Genomic DNA, 20,895 nt, shown 5'->3' with positions numbered 1-20,895 from the left:
AAGGCTTTTTACTTTTTGTCATTTTATCTGCCGTTTATTCCCAACATCAGATCAGATTCAGAGCTGCTCAGGGGACAAGTTTTCTTCCTAATGATTCATTATAATAATAATTATATAAAAATTCCATTTTGTCCACAACTTACATTAAGTTAAAGACATTTGATGTGTTAAATGACAGCAATAACATGAACTCTCATCAGTTTTCTGAGTAAAGACAAAAAGAGCCGCTCTCGTTTCCTTCCATGTAATTTCTGTAACCTGAACTAAAAGATGAGGCCATAGAGTATCAATATTTTGTCTGAAAAAAAAACCTAAAAGATTAGTGTGAATTATGCGGGAGGTCAGAGGTCAATAATTTATTACTACTGTTCAGCCACATCTTCCAACATCCACTAGCGTAAATGTCAAGAATTATTTGTTAATAGTCTGGGAACATGTGACAAGAATGTGAAAGACTGTAACACTGAATAATTCCATACAGGTTGTACAGAAGTGTGGCGTCGGAGCTCGGCTTCGATGACTTCCACCTCTATCTGAGGCCGGTGCAGTTTGAGGTCGCTGAACAGAAAGACAAAGCAGAGCAGAGGCCTGTTTTTATCACAGCGATACTGGAGGACGACAGCTCTGTGGACAGGTACATGTACCATTTGGACATTATTGACACATCAATTATTAATAATCTAACAGCTCTTATATCAGTCAGTTCACTGAGGCCTATCTTGAGGAAGCTGTACCTGTAAAATGTTCTAATAAAAGATAGGATTTGTCTTCTAATCCAGAAATACATGTGTCCCCCTTTTAGCCCTATAGTTCTATTATTTCTGCTTTTCTACACGAGCAGTGAAGTATGTTTGAAAAAGGAATTAAAGTGCACTCTCTGCTGCAGGTTCACCCCGTCCCACCTGCCTCTGAGCATCCGGGAACTGGACGAGAACCAGATCGGGAGGTTCAGCTTCAGCTCAGAGGAGGCAGTTATTCATGTGCGTTAGAATTAAATTAAATGCTGAGGTTTATCAGCCAAAATCAGCCTGTTTTTTGCCTACTGAATTTATCCATTTTCTTATCTCTTCCCAGCTTGTGAACAAACAGAGTGTAGAAAACCTCCAGGTGACTCTGGCCTGTCAGGTTACACAGAAGAACGCTTTGATAAGTGCAGTGAAACTGGTTTGTCTTTGTCACTGGGCAGAGAGTGAGACGTCTTCAGCTGAGGTCTGTATTGTTCAGTGATGGAAAGTACATTTACTTACATACTCAGACTCACATATAAATACTTTTTACTCCACTAAATTTATTTGACAGCTGTAGTTTTTAGGTGCTTTTCAGGTTCAGATGATATGATATGCTTATAAAATATACAGTTTGGTTCCCAACCTGTTTTGGCTTGTGACACTTAAAGATGAACCAATAGACTTAAATACCTAACTGCATATTTAATTGACAAACTAGCTCCCTCTCAACCAGCTACAACACTTATATGATACATTTTGCTGGTAATACCTCTGACAAAAGTTTCTACCGGCTCGTTTCATTGATTTCAAGGGGAATCTGACCAAATCCAACCCGCTGGCAGGCATTAAAAATAAGTATTCAGAAATAGCCAATCTTCTCGCTGAAGGTCTTGTTTGTTTCATATAGAGGCATCAGTATTAAATTAAGACTGTTTTATAACCAGTTAAAAAGTTCTATTCATGCTTTTAACAAAAATACCAAAGCTGTTCTGTTTTCCAATTTACTCTCAGAGGGAAGCAGCCTTTCGTTCTAATGAAGATGTAAAATTTGACTCCAAACGTGGAATCGACACCAACAAGCTGCACCAAGAATCAAACTCTTCACCCTCAAAAGGTTCAGCAAGAACTCCCACCACGACCAAGGAGAGGTAATTTTCCCCACTTGAAGAACCAATTACACTGGCGATGATTAACAGCGCTTTTGTGCCAGCTCTTTGATAAACAGAATCTTGTTTGTTACTCCAGGCTGATGGAAGCATTTGTGTCCATCCAGCTGGAAAAAGTGGGCCTGCGTGACGAGATGCTGAATTCATTTATGAAGAAGAAACAGGCCGTGGGGGGTCTTATGAAAACCCCAGTGAGTTGGACACAGTGGTAGATAATTCTCAGACGGCTGAGCAGGATGATAAATGTAATTGGCTGCCCATGAAGTAAAATTAATTTCTCTCACACTGCAGGAGGAGGCTGCGAAGATCAAAAGGAGGCTCATAATCGACTTTCTCAAGAAGTATGTCCACGAAAACATCTGCATTCCTTTTGTTACAGGACAATAACCCTGCTGAGTTTTTCTCTCACTCTACATGAGAGCATGTTGGAGGTAAACACTGTGTCAAACTGTTTCTCAACAGATTCACCACACAGATATCTCAGTACTGTGTGAGAGCGCAGATTGTTGCATATTACTACCATCTATCCTTCATTTTGGACGACAACCCCTCCATCTGTCAGTTGCACTTTGTGATTGGGCGAGCCGGGAAGCCCAGTGTTAATCTGGATTCAGGAGCTGACCTTTGCCCTGACCCCAGGTACAACCAGTTTAGATTATCTGTATTATTAATGTGCAATTGCATGCAAATCAATACTGACTACCACTACTGAAGAGACAACATTTCTACCAGATTGTTTCCAGGTTAAAATTTTTAAAAATAGTCCTATGATTCAATTCAATTTCAATTCAATTTTATTTGTATAGCGCCAATTCATAACAAAAGTTATCTCAAGACACTTTTCAAATAGAGCAGGTCTAGACCGAACTCCTTATAACATTATTTACAGAGACCCAACAATGAACACCCTATTTAAAGAAACAATATAAAAATGGATATATAACCTATGTAACATACTAAGCGTATTGTTGCCATGCCGAATCATTTCATGTTATAACGTGAAACTTTTCACGTTATAACGTGAAATGTTTTGCTCTATATTAGGATAAGGACTATATTATAATACTATAATACTGTAAAAAGACAAATGTTTGTATATAAAGTGATGAACATGAAAAAAATAAAAGATTGTTATAACAATAAACTTTTCTAGTTATGGTATATGGTATATATATGTATATATATATATATATATATATATATATATATATATATATATATATATATATATATATATATATATATATGTATATATATATATATATATATATATATATATATATATGTATATATATATATATATATATATATATATATATATGCAGAGTCAGTGTGTCAAAAGCATAAAAAACCTGAGAGGCTTTTCAAACCTTCCTCCCTAATAGGAGCTCCCAGTGTTGGCCGCAGCAGCTGTTGTCTGCAGACGGCAAAAATCTCCTCAACCTGTGGTTCGTCCCCCACTTCTCTCAAGTGCTTCACATGTTCAAAACACTGGATGTTTCGGTGAGATGCTTAAACACACCATTGAGACTGTTAATACAGCAGAACAACACAGGATAAATGTTGAATGAAGTGGTGCAGGGAGCTGGTAGATCAGTGTTTCGTGTTAGTTATAAACTACATGAGTGTCTTTAATTCACTTTTTACTACACTCTAAAGTGGAATTTATTTTGTAGTGTTTGTCAATGATTTGCCCCTCTGATGTTTCAACAGGAATGTGCTACAGCTCTCCATCACACTCTGCAGATAGTTTCAGCTCTTCATGACATTATTTATTACCTGGTTAGTTTTTCCAGACTGGGAAACACAGAAGACTCCCGCAGCAGCAGGAGAGGACAGGATGCACCCGGCTCACTAGCAGCTGACTGGGGAGGCACTGAAGGCATTGGTAGGTGGACCTCATACATAAAACACCTGATCATAAGTAAGTGTTAGTAATGTTTGGCAATGGCAGAAAAACCAAACCTTTTACCTTAACGTGGCTGCTGCCCTATCATTAGCTAGTCCGATGCTAAGTGAGAGTTTTCTAAATGTGTGTGTGGCTGGATTACATTGAAATACATTAAAGAAATGATGCACAAAACAGCGTCAGTATTTCCATTTGATGTAATGTAGCAGTCATATTGTCCTGGGTTTGAATGTTTTACTTTGTGAGCCTCATATAGCCTCAGTCAAGGGTTGGAACAAGCTGATTCAGGCAGTTTTCTATAGTTAGGAAAGTTAGGAAAAAAGAAGCTTTGGGGAATTTTAAGGTTATATTCCAGAGTTAAAGAAGTTACATAATTAATTGATAGGGAACATACATGACAGGTTGTGTTGTGTCTGGAGTGTGAACGAAGCCAAAATGTATGAGCAAAATATTTTACAGACAGCTTTCATGGTCAGTTAAGAACATCTGTTGAATCTCAGCTCGTTTAGTATCCAATAAAAGACCAATATAAACCTGTATGTTGACAGTCAATCACAGTAATCACGTTACATGCATGTGTCGTCCTCTCTGGGTGGCGTACAGGAGCAGAGCTGCTGGAGATCCAGCGTCAGGTCGACAGTCTGTCTGATCCCAGCAGCCCAGAGTCTGTCGGCCGTCTGCTGCAGCTGCGCAGGCAGGTCCTCCTGCTGCAGTTTGATACTGCTGTCAGACACCTCATCAGGTCTGTAAATGTGAGGAGTAAAAACTCTTCATCGTGGAGTTCAAAGTTTCCCCACTAATTCTTCACAAAAAGATATTTTCCTTTCAGCCAGGCCACTAAACAACAATCTTTGGTAAAAGTAAAAAGGAGTATTGGTGCATTCACATGAATTCCAACAGATGGTAGACAGCAAACTGGTCATGTTAGTGGATGAGAGCAGGACGGTAAAAGTAGGTGAGGACGGCAGAGAATACCGGCAACCCTAACAGTAGACGCAATGCCGTCCCCTGTTCTTTTAGTTTTTCCCGTGCTGTCCAGAAGGTGCTGAATGCATTTAGCTCTTCACTTTAGCAGTTAATTCATATTGTCCCATTTTCTTCTTGCTTAAGGCAACTTTCAATTCCCTGATTGATCTTTCTACAAGACCTGGTAGAGACAAATTAGTGGTAAAAACTATTATAAAATCGTTGTTCAGTCAGTTTAAACACATATTTGACATTGCATACTGTAGGTGTGTCCTGCTGACATGGTATTGCTGCCTGTCATTCCTCATCTCACTCCCCACATTTCATCATCTCTTTATGATCTGTATCTAATAATTTTATCAAAGTATTAATAAAAACCCTCTCTGTTGTGTTTGTCTTGTGTTCAGGGAGGTGTTCCTCTCCTCTGGTGATGTTGCCTCCTACCAGAGTGTGAGCGACAACATGGCGACTGCCCTCCCCCTGCTGAGTGACAGTAACCGGACTGACGTGTTCAGTCTCACGCTGCCTGTTCCTCGACCTCTAGAGACGCGAGGCTGTCAGGTTGGTTCAGCTATGTGACGCCAGTGAACAAATATCATATCAGTTTAAAGTGTAATACTACATGTCAAGATGAAAGGGGAAATGTTATTATATTTTATTCGTCTCATATCGTCTTTCCCCTGCAGGCACAAAGGATGTATCCATGGAGATGTTTCATAGCCTGGCATGGGTTGTTCCCTCTGCATGTTTGGGACGTCACTCCCATCGAACACTGCATGCAGGTTCAACATCTAATATGTTTCATCCTCTTAATGGTGTGGCCTCAGGGTGGGAATGTAAGATTTCTCCATAGACCGCATTGCCATGAAATTTGAGGAAAGTATTCTTAGTCCCCAAATGATGATACCTAATGACTCCCTCCAGCACTATCATCGGGACAAAATGATCACTAGTGCGCAACAAATATCAAATTGTAGCACACAGATTGCTGTGAACACACAATCATGCTCCCTACATGATGAACCCCTCAGGACAAATTGTTAACATTTCATTATCTAACACAGTGGTTACCCCCATGTACCCCCTCCAAGCACAAAACATTTTTGGTAGGAAAAAAAAAAGGCAATATAAAGATGTAGGCCACAATACAGAGGTGCACCATCAGAGTCTTATTCATTATGAAGAACACCGATTTTTTTGCAGGATGCAATAACACTAAAACAGCGTTGTAGTTGCACTGAACTGCGTCTTTTTGATGGGGGGCACTTAAAATTTAATGAAAAACACGATGCTTGTGCTGTACTGAGGATCTTTCCTTATTCTCGGTGGCAACTGCAATCCTTTTCCAGAGGTCTTACGGCAGTCAACGATTGCTTTGTGTAGGAATATTTCGTATAAAATGTGGTTTATGTAGCATTTACATTTAACTCATAGTTACCATTTAAAAAATGTTGTCATGTCACTGCAGTACTCCAAAGTACCCCTAGGTGTACCCCGTACACCGATTTGAGAAACACTGATCTACTTGATTGGCTTGCTGAGCACATTCAAACTCATGTAATCTCTCTTTTACATCACCTGCAGGACACACTTTACATTTTAAACCGCTACAGTCGAGGCTAACAGCAACAATATTTTGGTTCTCAAATTGATTTAACTTCAAATGACTTTATGTGTTACTTTAAACGTTGAGCTGCGTCCATTAAAAGGTGAATTAGAAAGAAGATAAACTTACTCTAACAGACAACAGATAATTCAGAGTGTTTGTGTTTGTCTGCAGCTGTGTCTGAGCGGTCTGAGTGATCGCAGCCGACTGCAGGCCAACGCAGCGATCCTCGGCGTGTCGCTGCTCATGGAGGACGTCCTGAACAGTGGAAGAGAGGCAGAGCCTGTTCGTCTCCATGGCAACAGAGATGACCTTCTGCACGATGGAAAACCTAATGAGGTAAAAGACTGTTTATAAGTTGGCAATTGATCACTAATCAGGCAAACAAGACAGCATAGATCTGCGAGTTAATTCCTTTAATGTATCAAAGAGGCCTCACACACTATGTTCTGTCTTTGTTTAAGGGGGATGAACTCAGCTTTGGAGCTGAAGAAGAGGAAAAGACTTGTGTCTCCACGGCTCCTCTTCAAGGTCCGATCAGAGTCCAGTCTGTGCTGAAAGGTTTCCTCCTGCTGACGAAGCAGCTGCAGGTGTTCAAGGAGAGCTGGGCCCGAAGACGTCTGGGTGCTCAAATGTTCAGAACGCCCAGTTTGTATCAACAGTTCATGAAACTCTACAGGTACTGCAGTTCAGAGACAGCGAGGATTGTGTTACATTCACACAGGTTTGTTTAGCTTTTGTCAATAAATATCAGATAGCAGCCAGTCAGCGTAGATAGATACTGAATATTGCTACAAAACAGTTTAACAGTACATGATAAAACAATCTCACCATGAGGTCCATTAAGTGGCTGTTCTAAAGCTCTCAATCATATCACATTTCTTCATCAGCTTCATCAGCACTTCAAATGCAATCTAATGTCAACTGGGAAATCTCTGGGAAAAGATCATGTGATATGATTGAAAGCTCCAGAACAGCTACTAAAAAACAACAACATTGTGGGTAAGAAATTATGTAAAATACACTGTTTGATCCCATATTTAAATTTGTTGTACTCACTTTACAGAGCTGAAATATTTTACCCCAGCATGAGAGCTCTGGCTCAACAAATGGGTAAGGAGCGGGACTATGAGGTCTTACTTTCTGGCAGCCAGTCTCTCCTGCCCCCGCCTAGAGCTTCAGAGGTTGACGTGAAAGCCCGGCAGGTACAGTACGACTACTACCCACATTACTGTCTCGTGTCTTTGTACCTTGTAAAATATACTGCCTCCCTCTCAGCTTCACAAGCTGCTGGAGAGCACCGAGTGTGACATGATCAGAGAAGTGCAGAGGAAGATTAACAGAGAGCTGACCCTGGTGGTTTCAGAGCGAACTCGACAGGACACAGGCCTCCCTACAGGTGCCCAAAAAGACACAAAATCTACCTTTTAATACAGAAGAGAAAAGTATAGAATTGAATTGACAGTGAAAATATTCTGTGTGTGGTCAGAGCTGTGGAAGAAAGCCCCACTGAAGTACAGTTTGTCTCCTGAGCGGCCGCAGATTGTGGAGATGTTCATCCAGCAGCTGATGGAGGGAAGTGAAGACGCTGAGGGACAGGTACATGGGGTGACATGTCAAGTGTAAGATATTTTTTAGGGGCTTTTTATACAGGTGAAGATAGACAGGAAAGGAGGGCGCGTTAGAGGGGGGTTAACATGCAGCAAAGGGGCGCAGGTTGGAATCAAACTCAGGCCGCTGTGGTAAGGACTAATGGGTTAGGGTTATGCTCTACCATTAATTTAGATTAATTATGCAAAAAAAAATTGTTAAAAAAACAATTTATTGATTTCTAATGTAACCTTTAGCTATTTCCATTCAGCGCTTAACTCTGTGTGTACTACGTGCCACAATAATGTCATGTTCTTAAGTTCAAATATCTTCATTTCCAAGCAAAAATTGATTGTGATTAAATCAGCATATATTTCTGCCACCCCTTAAAGTCTCCATGCCCTTTTGCCACCTCATGAATATTTCTCTAGATCCGTCCCTTGTACGATGACTTATGATATCAGTGTAGTAAAAAGAGCATTACTGTGCGTCCATGCTGAGTAATAAGCCTGCTGAGTGTCTCTTGTTTCAGCTGAGGGTCTCTCAGGATCATCTCCAGCAGTGTCTCACTCACCTCGGCTGTTCTCTGATGGAGAGAGAGCGTCGCAGCTTCCTGCTTTACTCTCAGTTTTATGAACAGATCCTGCAGCAGGAGACTCAGCTCCTGCATCAGAGAGAGCAGGTACACGTGGGCATTATTATTACATTTTCATAGCTTCATGGCTTCATGAGTGTATTGTTCTTTAACATTTTGTATGGTCTCATTGTGAGTTCATTCTCTTTTTTATTTTTAACTGCAGGATTTAAAGAATCTTAAGGACTCTCCATCCAGCAGCTCTCACAAAGAGGTAAACACTGCAATTACAAATGATTTTGTGGGTCATATGAAAAATCATGTGAGATAACGTGACTTAAATCCATATCTTTTGGATTTCATGTGGGATTTCCAGCTCAACAGAGGCAGCTGGGAAAGGGTTTTTTAGCAGCAAGACTCGAGAAATGGAACAGTTAGTCCAGAGGGAAATTAATCAACATAAAGTGTCTGTATCTCGCCAAATATTAGATGTATTATCATGAAATCTTGAACAGTATTTGGACAATGCCTCATCAATAAGAAAAATATTTTATATGTATTGTAGGTAGCTTTTATATATGTATTTATTTCTGTTCCCACTCTTTATAAGAAATCATTTTTTAAGACCCTTTCCAGGATTTTTTTATTGACAATACAGTAGAGCTCCCCAAGAGTCATATCATTTACTGTTGGGCTCATTTCTTTTTTAAAGATGCAAGGTTCATGATAAAATCTCTCAGGTTGATAACAGGTAGGTGGTTTTTCTGCTGCGCTCTCTGGCAAATTGACTACAGTTTACAACAGTCCTCTCACCATAACATTATAGCCACAGCCCATAAGTAACAGTTTAAATCAAGTAGAATTTATCTTGTGTCACATAAAATTTGGCGAGATGAGTGAGGAGCTACAGTAAAAATTTAAATTGCAGGTTGACTGGAAAACTAGTCTCTAAATGTTCATGTTTTCAAGGTTTTACAGGACGCGTAGGAACCCTGACTATTATTGCATGTCATGAAATCTAGAGTTGTTTTAATGATATAACAGGGAAATAAAATACTAAAATCAGAATCAGGTTCATTGCAAACTAGATTTTCACATACAGTGAACTTGCCTTTGTATTTTGGTGCTCAACAGTAATCATAGGAAGAGAAAAGAAAAAAGAAAAGTACTAAAAAAAGTTAAGAAGCCTAATGTAAAATAGAAAAATGTGCACTAAAAAGTAAATAAATGAAAAGAGCTTTACAGCGTTTAAAATAAAGAGGAATGAATGTGCAAAAGTTCACAGATTAAATGAATAAAAAGAATATGTGCAATAATAATAATCGTAACATTAACACGATAAATCAGATGTGAGAGACTTTTTAATGACTTTGGGGATCCCAGCATTCTCCTTATCCAACACTTTATGACCTCTAAAACTTCCTGTATCACCGAATTCCTGCCAGCCTCAGCAGCACTTGTTTGACCTGATCTCAGTGTTTCTGTGCCGTGTTACTGTCCCACAGGTGGCTGCTGTTTGTCGTGGGATGATGTTGGAGATCTCAGCGCTGCAGGCCCAGGTCGCTCACCTGGAAGAAGAGAAGAGAAATCTAGAGGAGAAACTCAGTCTCAAATTCAGAGAACGCTACGACCCTTTGGTCCGACACCTCTTCTCCTCCTGCGTCCAGCTAAAGGTGAGATTTGTTTTTCCTGATTCTTTGGTCCAACATAACCAAACTCATCTTCAAATTTAGAGGTTTGTGCACCTCTGACTGATTTCTACTGTTTCTAGTATTAAATTGTAGTTTAGCAGCATTAATTGTCCAATTTCCAAGTTTCAGATGCTTACATTTTGACCTTTACTCATCCTTTGTTCGTATCTCAGGCCAGGCTTGATGAGCACCACCGGCAGATGGAGCAGGATGTGAGCGAAATGGTGAACAGAATAAGAGGCGAAGGAGTGGACAGAATTATTAAACTCAAGAAGATGTACAGCTGCACCAAAGACAATGATGGACTCACAGTCACGCAGTTAAAGGTACAGGAAGACAGATAGCGCCAGAATCTAAACTTAACAAAAATTGATAAGTTTACACAGGTCTTTTATTTTCTAAGGCAAACAAAAACACTGCATTATTTCATGCAAGAACAGACACATAAACATATCGGTGTGTCCTACCTGTTCTGTTAGAAAGAAGAAGTCCATGAGTTGCACCTGGAGAACAGCCGGCTGACTTCTCTGCTCTGTAAACTGAAGGCTCTGAGCAGCTGGAGGCAGCTGGTCGACCAGGAGAAACTTCACCGACAGCTGCTTCAAACTCAGCAGGTCAGCAAACACAATATTCAATACTCACAAATCAAATTCATCCCCCCGCAGCGACAGGAAAGCAGACACACAAACAAACACCATGAGTCAAAAAGCTTGTGTTTTCCTGTCTGTGTCTACAAGCTCTTATCTAGTTAGTTTTTGACAAAGTGGCAACTTGAGTGGCTTTGAGTGACAGGTGGGTGTCATCACAGGCGGCTGTTTTCACTAACTTCAGTAGCGTTATTCAGCTCCACCCGCGCTCCATGGCTTTGCCCATTTTTGGATTAGCTGGTAGTCGGATGAGTCAGGACTTCCAAGGCAGTGAACACACTGAGTTTCACAACGGCTCTTTGGAAACATAGGGGTGACGTCACGGAGACGATGTCCATATTTAATCATACAGTGTATGGTCTTGACCTGTTTCATTTTTTAATATATGATATGTCAAAAGCATCATTGAATACATTTAAATATACTTAATTGGTTAAAACAAGCTTTATATTTTCTCTTTACTTTGGCAATCAGTTGAGAAAGTAAATTAACTTTGCTCTCTCATTTCCTTTTTACCAGATCTTTTTTATTTTCATTTAATTTTCCCCCCTTGTTGCTTATATGTTGATAAGAAAAGTGTGCATCAAACCTTACTTTTTAATTAATTAATTAATTTAACAGATTTAAAGTGAAGGACAATATATAAAGTATCTTTTCTTTCTTTCTTTTTTTACACTTTTTAATTGCAATATTTGTTACTCCTGTCTCTCCATACTCCTTTATGTTTATTTGAAGTTTTTTGTATTTATTTTACTGCCATATGTTTTTAATGAAACTCTTTTGAAACCCTGTTTGGGAAAGCAAACGTAGAATCACAGTATCACATTTTTCATGTTGTCCAGAGGGAGATTACCTGTCGCACCGACGCTCTCAGGGTGAAGATGACGTCAGAGGAGGAGGTGGTTTTCCTGCAGGAGGAGCTGGAGGCCGTGAGGAAGGTGTTGACCTGCTGTCAGGCCGAGTGCAGCAGCACCAAGAAGCTGCTCAGCAGGAAGGTACATAGTCGTCTCATCCACACTTCGACTGCCCGAACACCAACATCGACTGTAGAGAAAAACTCTCACACAGTTACCTCCCTGAGTTTAAAACATTTAGGTAAACTCTGTTTCACCTCACAGTCATTCATCTAATCTTGCTAGAATGAGTATAAATCTTATATAAATGTATTAATTCACAGATGGTTTACATATATATGACATGAACTTTAGTTAATAACCATTATAATCTTACATTTTAACTTAATGAGATTAGTATCTACTTATTCATAATTCCATAATCTTATTTTCTCAAGTATGTCTTCAAATTATTCCAACTTTAAAGGTACAATCCCTCTCTTTTTGTGATTTGACTAGTTTAAAATGTTTAAAGCATTAACAACTCAAAGGAAATTTGTGGATTTTGGGGCACTTTTTGGTGCAACAGTTATCAGGCAGGCTATCTTTAACGTGCACCTAGAACCTTTATAATGTAAGAATGTGCTGTGTTGTGAGCCTCATGGCTGCAACAAATGATACTTCTCATTATTGATTAATCTACCAATTAATAACAATTTAACAATTAATGGATTCACTGTTTAGAATCCAAAAAAGCTCATAGTGATGTCTTCATATGTCCAAAACATGTATTATTCAGTTTACTATCATAGGAGATTAAGATATCCAGAAAATATTCACATTTGCAGTGTGTTATGTTATGTTCGATTACTTTTATGTCAAGTGACAGATTATAACAGCTCTAGTCAGGTAGAAAGTTAAAGTAGAAAATGTTGTAGATTTGCTGTATTTGAAGTATTTCTATGATCACATATCACATCCTGTATTGTATTTATGATTGTGTGCAACTACAGTAGCACATTATTGGATTTCTAGTGGCTAAGGACTTTACTTGCTTCCGCATCCTTTCTAACTCTTAACTATACTAGTTACTATCTTAACTAAGTATCACATTCTGCTCCTATAGACTTACATTCATGTAAAACTCTATAATGAAGTTTTAAATGTCAAACCCTGGAGGCGTAGAAACTACAGAGCTGCCAAGTGCATCCTGGATGAATTCATTAAATACCCGCTGATACACAGACAGCGGAGCTCCAGGTGTCCAGGCATCAGTCTGCACAGGAGGCCCGCAGCAGGCAGGAGCTGGACAGCTATCGAGTGCAGAGCCTGGAACAAATGAGAGCCGACATGGAGGACAGAGAGACACAGCTCAGGGCGCTCAGCGAGCAGCTGGACAGAGGTAGCAGGATGAACCAGCTACACCGACAGCGCAGCGCCAAAGAGATCCGACAGGTCTGTAAATTATCTTCATTAGACTAATGTGTGTGTTGGTGTGTGTGTGTGTGCAAATACTTGTCCTGTGAAAACCATGTGCTGTATCTGTGCTGTAACCTTTTCAGGTTTGTGACAATACATTTTTCAGATAATCCAAATGGGTCTTTATTGTTTTTTGGCTTAAGAAGGAAAAATCTTGTCTCAACCGATCAGAAAAGTTTTAAAATCATCACAATTTCCAACTCTAGATTTTCACTGGATGGCAATGATACACAATTACCTGTATTCTTGTTCAAGTCATTAATGTATTTTTTAAAGTCACTTAAACAAAACACATGAAGAAATTACTTTTGTGTTTTAGTGGCCGAAGTAAAGATCACAACAATTTTAAGTTGATTTTTTAATTATATATTTCTATAAAAGCAACATTTGGAGAACCATTTCAAAGTTTCTCTCACACTGAATTACATAAAGAACAAAAAAAATGCTTTGGAGCTTTTAATGTTTAAACAAAAAAATTTAATTTCAAGATTTAGCATCTGCAGCCATGTGTCATCAGCCATAAATTTAGACCTGATGATGGTGCTGGAAGAAAAGCAAGGGTATCATAAAGGCATTATAATAGACCTTTTTCACAGCAGCCATTTTGACATGAAATAGTAGGGTAAACAAAGGTGTTACCAATAATACTATTTAAGTTCTGTTCCATTGGTTGCTGCTTTTTATGCTGCACGTTGGCTCGTTGGAAAGTCTCTGCTACACTAAATGTAACGAAACATGAATTAGTATCATTGGTAACGCCTGTGTTTACCTGACTATTTCACATCAAAATGGCTGCTGTGAAAAAGGACTATTCATCCTGAGGAAAACATGAACGTGTGCGCCAAATTTCAAGGCAATCCATCCAACAGTTAGTGAGATATTACACTTCAGCCTCATGGTGGCGCTGGAGGAAGTCAGTAGGATTCCTCCTCTGGAAATGTACGAACTTTCAAGGCAACCCATGACTGACAAGAAAACCTCAACTTTAAGGTAAAATAATACGAGATTCTTCATATTTTCTGGGTGTAGGTGAGGGGACGGCTACAGCAAGAGCTCACCCTCAAACAAGAAGCCTTTCAGCAGGTGGACAAACTGCAGAACCAGGTGAACGACATGGAAGCAGCTTTGTCCCGATGCACCTCTACGACAGGTACACATCGACAGAGACAAACAGTACGACAGATACTGGCCAATTCCTTTTTTCCATTTGTTTCAAATAATTTCACATGACATTTCACTCTCAATTCCATCACAGGCCAAAGCAGGGCTTATTACACGCTGTCAGTGAGCAGATTGAGTGCTAGAAGTCCCTCAGCAGGTACCGTACCCACCTTACCTTCATCTCAGAGCAGTGATAATCTGCAACACAAAAAAAAAAATAATATCTTGCGATTTATACCTGGATTTCTACCTGCTCATGCGGTTCAGGAGTAAAATTAAAGCCATCATGTTATCCAGATACTCATAGCATTTTGTGATTACATTTTAAATTCCATTATAAATCGTATTTTGGGAGGTTTAAAGCTCAGTCTTTGTTCTATTTCTGTCTCAGGTCCACGCAGGGCCAGTCAGCAGCAGTCCGCCCTGCAGCTTGGCAGCCTCACAAACTACGGCACACTTCAGGACTGTGCGACAGAGCCAAGACACCAGAGAGCAGAAACAGCCAGGAGCCGTTCTGATACAAGAATAGACCGACCGAAAGCAGTGAGTGAGCCCGAGAAGCACAGTGGAGTGCGTTACAACATGTTCAACTGAAGTTTAAACTCCTGAAAGTGCTGTAGGATGATAAAGTATGGGGAAGAGTTCATTTCAGTTTAATTATTGAAATTAATTACTGCCTTAAAGAAACAGTTTGGGAAATTTGTTTATTTGCTTTTCTGACAGTTCAATGTCGAACACTGTATTGTCAAGTTATGTAGATGTTCTGTATACCGTATGTTGATATATTTTACTTATATATTTGTATAACTTAGTATTGCCCAGCTGTACCTTAAAGCATGTTTTATTAGGTAAATGTAAACAAATGTTCATTTCTCATCAGTAGTAATATGCTCCAGAGTGCTGTTACACTGTCCTTGGATGAATACACAATCAACATTCAAATCAGCCTTTGTTGTTCTTTCAGGATCCGACTCGCCTGCGCGTCCCAACTGCTGAGACGACGCTACCAGACCTGTGAGGTTTTCCCAGAGGGTATTTTGTAAAGCAACACCCACTTGTTAACAAGTTAGCTGCTGTTTGACATTCAGGGTGCTCTCTGGTTCTGTCTTTAGTTGTATGTGAAACAAATTGTATCCGTGTTATTTTTAAAGCATAAACCTAAGTGAGGGTTTGGCTCATTTTCAATCATCATGGCATTTTATTATCCAGTTTATTTTAGATCATCATGTACTGTGCATGTATTCCCTTCCAAAAAGTGCAGTACCTTTACACTGCTTCCATATTTCAGCCCCATAGACACTTTTTCTTCATGTAAAATGCATTAATGTTAGAATACTTTCTATCAATTGACAATAAAATGTTGTATTCAGTTTTAATAAAACACAACATTGTGTCAGTCCATGATTTTGATCAAGAAATATTAACCTTTTGTTTTACTGCTGACCCCTTCCTAAAGCCCATCATAGGTATTCAGATTCAGATTATTTCACTTAAAGAAGCTCCAACATCCAAGACATGAAGTTTTGCTGTCAAACTGCAACTGTAACCAGCTTTTTGCATATTAGAACTAGTCTCATATGAGCTTATTGCAGATATATTGATGTTTTTAACTGTAAAATGTTCTACTTAGTTCATATTTCGGTAACGGTTCTTAAAACAAAAATAAATTTAAAGGATCATCATCAAAAATATTTGTGAACATGTTTACTGGTATGTAAAACATGAATATTAGGCAATTTAATATCGTTATCATATTTTTGTAACTCTCCAATATCTATGATTATCGGCTGCTTATTGCTGCTGCTGCATATCATTTATCTTCCAGTTGTTTTACCAAGAACATGTTTGTGAAATGTATTGCTATTTAGTAAGAGACTCAAATCTCAGTTTTCCAGAAGAAAACAACTTTAACTGTGTACGTAGTTATTAATGTAAGAAAATGTAAAGTTGCAGTAAAACTAAATAAGTAAGTAAAAATATTCGTACTCCATTATAATAGGATATATATATATAATAATATATACTAGTTTTGTTCATTCATTATTAATGTGCACTGTAGCAGCAGTATTTAGAGTGTGGACCTGGCAAACACTCAACTCTCCTGCGGCAGCCCGGTGGTGTACAGGTAGGAGACGGTCCCTGCCTGGATCTGAAACGTCTGTCCCTGGATGTGGTGGCTGGAGATCTGCTCGCTGGTCTGGCTGATGGAGATGGGCTGGCTGCTCTGGCTGCTGATGTGGATGGCCCGGCTGTGTTGCTCCCTGCTCACCTGCCCCTGCGAGCTCTCCTGAGCGACAGCCAGCTGCTGGATGGGCTGGGCCATCACCTGCAGCTGCTGGACGGGTCGCTGTGCTATCTGAAGGGGCTGCGGGGGACCGTGGTGGGCCTGTAGATGCTCCATTGCCTCTTTACTCAGAGTGATAACATGCATCTGCTCAGGCTGCCGTGTCATCTGGCCCTCCAGCGTACCGACAGTCTGAATCTGAGGGCTCGGGTCCACCACGGCGCCTTGTGTGACCAGAGCCACGTTCTGCACGTTTCCTGACGACTGGGTGAGGAGGGTGAGTCTGGAGTGGGCCGATTCTGTCGTCTCTCCCTCTGTGGTGATGATGCTGATCTCCTGGTCCTGAGCCGGCACAAAGTTAACATCTCCCGTCACCACCAGCTGGATCTCCTGTTCAGAGCTGGAAGGCAGCTGGTAGTCCTGCAGCTGGAGGATGTTACCCACCTCCTCCGGTGGTGCTGCGGCGTTCGATACCGCCGCGTCGGACGAGGCTTCTGTTGCTGCAGCTCTTTCCTTGTTGTGGGATTTGGTGTGTGTTCTCAGATTGTCCATGCGGGTGAACGACAGGCTGCAGGAGGAGCAGGTGAAGGGTTTCTTTCCCGAGTGAGAGGTGACGTGTCGTCTTCTTGCACTGGGGTCGGAGAATGATTTGTTGCAGAAGCTGCACTCATATGGCTTCTCACCTCTGCAAAAGGACATTTTGATTTTAACCAAGCGTGTTATCAATGTTTTTATACTAACAATGGATCAAAATATATATTATTATGTGTATATTATTATTTATTTCTCACTTGTGGATTCTGATATGAGTCTGCAGTGTGCTCTTGGCTGTGAAACACTTTCCACAAATCTCACAGGTGAAAGGCTTCTCACCTGTAGGGATATTATTAATGTCATCAGCCAACAGCAGAAAGTGTCTCATAAGTTACACAGTAATAATAGTTTTAAAAAGGTCCAGCGTGGAGGATTTAGTGGCATTTAGCGGTGTAGTTGCAGATGGAAATTCCCTCCCCTTCCAAGCTCGAAGGAGAAACTACAGTGACCGTGAAACTCCCCTATCTAGAGCCAGTGTTTGTCTCTTCTGGGCTACTGTAGAAACATGAAGTAAACACGTAGAGATAGAGGCTAATTTTAAGATAACAAAAACACAATTCCTGTATTCAGATTATACACTAATGAAAACATACCTATGAATTTCATTTCTGCCGATAGATCCTCCAAAATGTTACACACTGAACCTTTTATAGCTCAGAAATTATTTACAGATCTGTTCAAGCCTTGTCTGGATTTACCTGTGTGAGTTCTCAGGTGCTTTTTCAGCTGAGCCGTGTCCAAAAACTTGTGATGACACTGAGCGCATTCTGGTAACAATTTGCCTTTAATTAAAAAAGAATAAAGAACAAGTTATTCAGCCTTTTGGACTGACTGCATTCGAATTAAGCTCCTGTTGTTGAAGTGATGTGACTCTTACCTGTATGAACTCTGTAATGGCTTTTAAGTTGCCTGTTCTGAGTGAAGGTCTTTACACATTTGTCACAGCTAAATGGTTTCTTTCCTAAGGATGCAGGTAAAGAGACATCATTTATAGCAGAGTAACTATTTGATAAGAGTCACCAGAATGCAGTTTTCTCAAAAGACGACCAAATACACCCAAACTACACTAAAAAAATACACCTTTCCCATTTATTATGGATGCATTAAAGATGGGAAAAGGTTAATCATCAGAAAATAAATAGTGAATGAAGAACTAACAGGATGAACCCACCTTCATGGAGGTTCATGTGCTCTTGCAGGGTGTGTTTGGTGGAGAGCGCTTTGGAGCAGATAGTACAAACAAACGGCTTTTCTCCTGTGTGCATGCGCTGGTGAGACAGCAGAGCGTGCTTCTGGGTAAAACCCTTTCCACAAACCAGGCACTGAAAAGGCTTCTCTCCTGGGGGGGAAAATGATGACAATGAAGTAAACAGGTACGATATCACCTGCAGAGTAACAACAGTGAGGTTAATTTGTTGAGAGACATATGTTCAGACTTTTTTTCTCCCCCTTTTCCTAACAGAATCAAACATCTGTGATGGACGCTGTGTGAGTGTTAATTAAAGCCTAATCAGTCCTAACTGAGCACATCATTTTCCAACAATCTATAAAACACAAGTTGCAGACATTTACTGTTCATAGAGCTTTCTCATCAGCACCTCGGCCTTCTATGTTAAAGGGTTAATTCTGGAGGGAATAAGCTCTTATTACCTGTATGAGTTCTTTGGTGAATCTTTAAAAAGAGGTGGTTTTTGAATACTTTGCCACATTCCTCACATCGGGCCTCAGTGTTGGGGTATTTCCTCTTCCTGCCTCTCTTCCCAGGCTCTTTGCTTCCCGCCGTGTCGCTGGCCACCGTGTAGCTCTTGTATTTCACCGGTGGCCTGACTTTGCGTTTGCTCTGTCGGTGGGCTCCCGGGTTGTAATCCGCATCATCTTTAGGTCGTGACTCACTTGCTGCTCTATCCTGCCCCTCGTCTGAGCTCTCACATGGGGCACTACTCCCCTCCGGCTGGGTTACAGGCACATCCAGGTTTTTCTTTGGCCGTCCTCTTTTGCGTTTGGACAGATCTGGCACCTTTGCTAATTCTGCCTCCGCCTCTTTAACCGCTGCAGCAGAGCGTGTGAGTTCAGTGAGCGCCTTGACAAGGTCACTGACCTCCATGAGTCGAGCCGTGGCCAGAAGCTGCTCTGTGGCGTTCTCCTCCACAGACACCTGGGCGCTGTAGATGAACTCCAGCACTGCAGCAAACATCTTCGCTGCCATACCATCCAGCCGGTAGGTAGGTTGAGGCTGATTGTCTGCCGTGAACATGAGGGAGAAGTACTCGCTGCTTGCTGCCAGCAGGGCTTTGTGCGCCTTGAAGTGCACGTCTTCCACAACAAGGGTGATGTCGCACAGTAAGTCCCTTTTCCTGAGCTTGTCGAATTTGCTCAGGATGCTCTGTTTATGTGAATCTGAATGAAGGGCCATGAGCGATGAAGTCCTGGTCGTTGCTTTCTGAGACATCTCAAAGCAAACACTTCTGTTCCTGCAGGCAGTGAAAATCAACTTTATATCAAAAGAGACAGAATAGTGCATAAGACTGAGATAAAGAAACACAATATAGGATGTATTTTTATCTGTAAGTGTGTATTTCAATGTACAAACTTTAAAACTTAATCAATGCAATGTCTTTTAAAAGAAAAGCTGGGAAATACAAAGAACATCATCTTGTTTTAAGGCTGGAACTAATGATTATTTTACAGATCAATCTGTAGTTGTGCTGCAATGATTGGTCAATTAATCAAATAATTAGTTTAGTCAGTCAACAATCATATAAACGATTTTTATAATCTGTTTATCGTTTTAAATCATTTATATGAACACCAATCTGCTTGTCTGTGTTTTGTATGACTGTAAAGTGAATAATTGTGGGTTTTGCACTGTTGGTTGCACAAAACAAGCAATTTGTTTGTTATTTTCTCAGTTTATACACTAAATAATTACTTGATCAATAAAAAAAGAAAACAGATTAATGAAAATACTGTGATGTCTGATACTGATCTCAACAACCCAAATATATAATGTAAGAAAATAAAAAAGGAATCCTTACACTTTGAAAAACTCTTTACTGGAGTGTTTTCTCTTATTAAATAACAGGAGGGGAAAAAACGGTTAATTGATTGATCAGCCAGATAATTGTGACAATCAATTAACAATTTAAGCACTAGCGCTTGCAACCCTACACATATATTTTATTCACACAACTTAGCGCATTAATCTCTCTATTTTCTCTACGTTTAAGTGTCGACCACATTCATACAAAGTTCCCCTAACTTAACTATTAATCCCACAACAACAGAGGAACCTCCTGAACAACTAGCAGACAAAGCTAACTTACATCGTCTCTTAACAATGCATCAGCCGCTAGCTCGAAAACAGGCCACAACCAGCAGAAAGTAACAGAAAGTGTGCGACTGAAATAATGCGTTGAACTAACTACACTTCACTAGTGTTTATGTTTTGTAACAGGACCCCAGAACAGAACAGTGAAAGCACACAAAGCACCGCGGTGTAATTTAAAATAGGGAGCTTTTAGGACCTTACCTTCTAACTATCGCTGGACGGGAGGGCGAGAATGGGGGACTTATCGCGAGAGTTGACGGTTCTGACGAGATCCTCGCACAGCTGAGCTACACGTATTGTGGATAGCGCGAGCTCCCTCACCCCGCACAGCCGCATGTT

At 40.2% G+C, this 20,895-nt stretch overlaps 2 protein-coding genes and 1 long non-coding RNA gene across 10 annotated transcripts in view; 1 reads left to right on the top strand and 2 right to left on the bottom strand.

Moving 5' to 3' along the window:
* Positions 1–15,736, top strand: part of si:ch73-242m19.1 (uncharacterized) — a 25,642-nt gene extending 9,906 nt beyond the window's left edge. For 2 of the 3 annotated variants that reach the window (XM_051396415.1, XM_051396416.1), the window contains exons 19-46: positions 482–634; positions 887–980; positions 1,075–1,209; positions 1,740–1,876; positions 1,974–2,085; positions 2,186–2,235; positions 2,357–2,533; positions 3,280–3,397; positions 3,608–3,782; positions 4,407–4,545; positions 5,177–5,330; positions 5,456–5,551; positions 6,550–6,714; positions 6,840–7,054; positions 7,442–7,580; positions 7,654–7,774; positions 7,865–7,974; positions 8,498–8,647; positions 8,766–8,813; positions 10,045–10,212; positions 10,404–10,556; positions 10,710–10,844; positions 11,720–11,872; positions 12,956–13,165; positions 14,219–14,339; positions 14,445–14,507; positions 14,742–14,893; positions 15,315–15,736. In XM_051396415.1, coding sequence (XP_051252375.1) covers positions 482–634; positions 887–980; positions 1,075–1,209; positions 1,740–1,876; positions 1,974–2,085; positions 2,186–2,235; positions 2,357–2,533; positions 3,280–3,397; positions 3,608–3,782; positions 4,407–4,545; positions 5,177–5,330; positions 5,456–5,551; positions 6,550–6,714; positions 6,840–7,054; positions 7,442–7,580; positions 7,654–7,774; positions 7,865–7,974; positions 8,498–8,647; positions 8,766–8,813; positions 10,045–10,212; positions 10,404–10,556; positions 10,710–10,844; positions 11,720–11,872; positions 12,956–13,165; positions 14,219–14,339; positions 14,445–14,507; positions 14,742–14,893; positions 15,315–15,368 — 3,697 coding nt within the window. In that variant the 3' untranslated portion in view covers positions 15,369–15,736. Of the gene's footprint in view, positions 1–481; positions 635–886; positions 981–1,074; positions 1,210–1,739; positions 1,877–1,973; positions 2,086–2,185; positions 2,236–2,356; positions 2,534–3,279; positions 3,398–3,607; positions 3,783–4,406; positions 4,546–5,176; positions 5,331–5,455; positions 5,552–6,549; positions 6,715–6,839; positions 7,055–7,441; positions 7,581–7,653; positions 7,775–7,864; positions 7,975–8,497; positions 8,648–8,765; positions 8,814–10,044; positions 10,213–10,403; positions 10,557–10,709; positions 10,845–11,719; positions 11,873–12,889; positions 13,166–14,218; positions 14,340–14,444; positions 14,508–14,741; positions 14,894–15,314 lie in introns of those variants that run through there. The other variant, XM_051396417.1, reaches the window with a different exon arrangement.
* On the bottom strand, positions 4,131–6,602 carry LOC127361639 (uncharacterized). The gene is made up of 2 exons (XR_007884317.1): positions 6,505–6,602; positions 4,131–4,547 (listed from the first exon to the last, which is right to left on the bottom strand). It is a non-coding gene; the product is annotated as an uncharacterized LOC127361639 (long non-coding RNA).
* zbtb24 (zinc finger and BTB domain containing 24) lies at positions 9,883–20,840 on the bottom strand. 6 transcript variants are annotated; one of them, XM_051396425.1, is made up of 9 exons: positions 20,758–20,840; positions 18,879–19,699; positions 18,400–18,567; positions 18,106–18,189; positions 17,927–18,010; positions 17,426–17,507; positions 11,731–17,319; positions 10,698–11,174; positions 9,883–10,107 (listed from the first exon to the last, which is right to left on the bottom strand). In XM_051396425.1, exons 2-7 carry the CDS (start codon positions 19,675–19,677, stop codon positions 16,443–16,445), a joined length of 2,094 nt encoding a protein of 697 aa, XP_051252385.1. In that variant the 5' UTR covers positions 19,678–19,699; positions 20,758–20,840; the 3' UTR covers positions 9,883–10,107; positions 10,698–11,174; positions 11,731–16,442. The 6 variants fall into 6 exon arrangements, with proteins under 6 accessions (XP_051252385.1, XP_051252384.1, XP_051252380.1 ...); XM_051396424.1 differs by lacking the exon at positions 20,758–20,840 and adding an exon at positions 20,552–20,743; XM_051396420.1 differs by lacking the exon at positions 20,758–20,840 and having other exon boundaries at positions 11,731–11,921; positions 12,883–17,319; positions 18,879–20,235.
* Between the last annotated feature and the right edge of the window lie 55 nt (positions 20,841–20,895).

Source organism: Dicentrarchus labrax, unplaced genomic scaffold (assembly GCF_905237075.1).
Source record: "Dicentrarchus labrax unplaced genomic scaffold, dlabrax2021, whole genome shotgun sequence".
Taxonomy (NCBI): domain Eukaryota; kingdom Metazoa; phylum Chordata; class Actinopteri; family Moronidae; genus Dicentrarchus; species Dicentrarchus labrax.
Note: the sequence above shows the minus strand (reverse complement) of the source record. Positions and strands in the feature narration are given on the sequence as shown.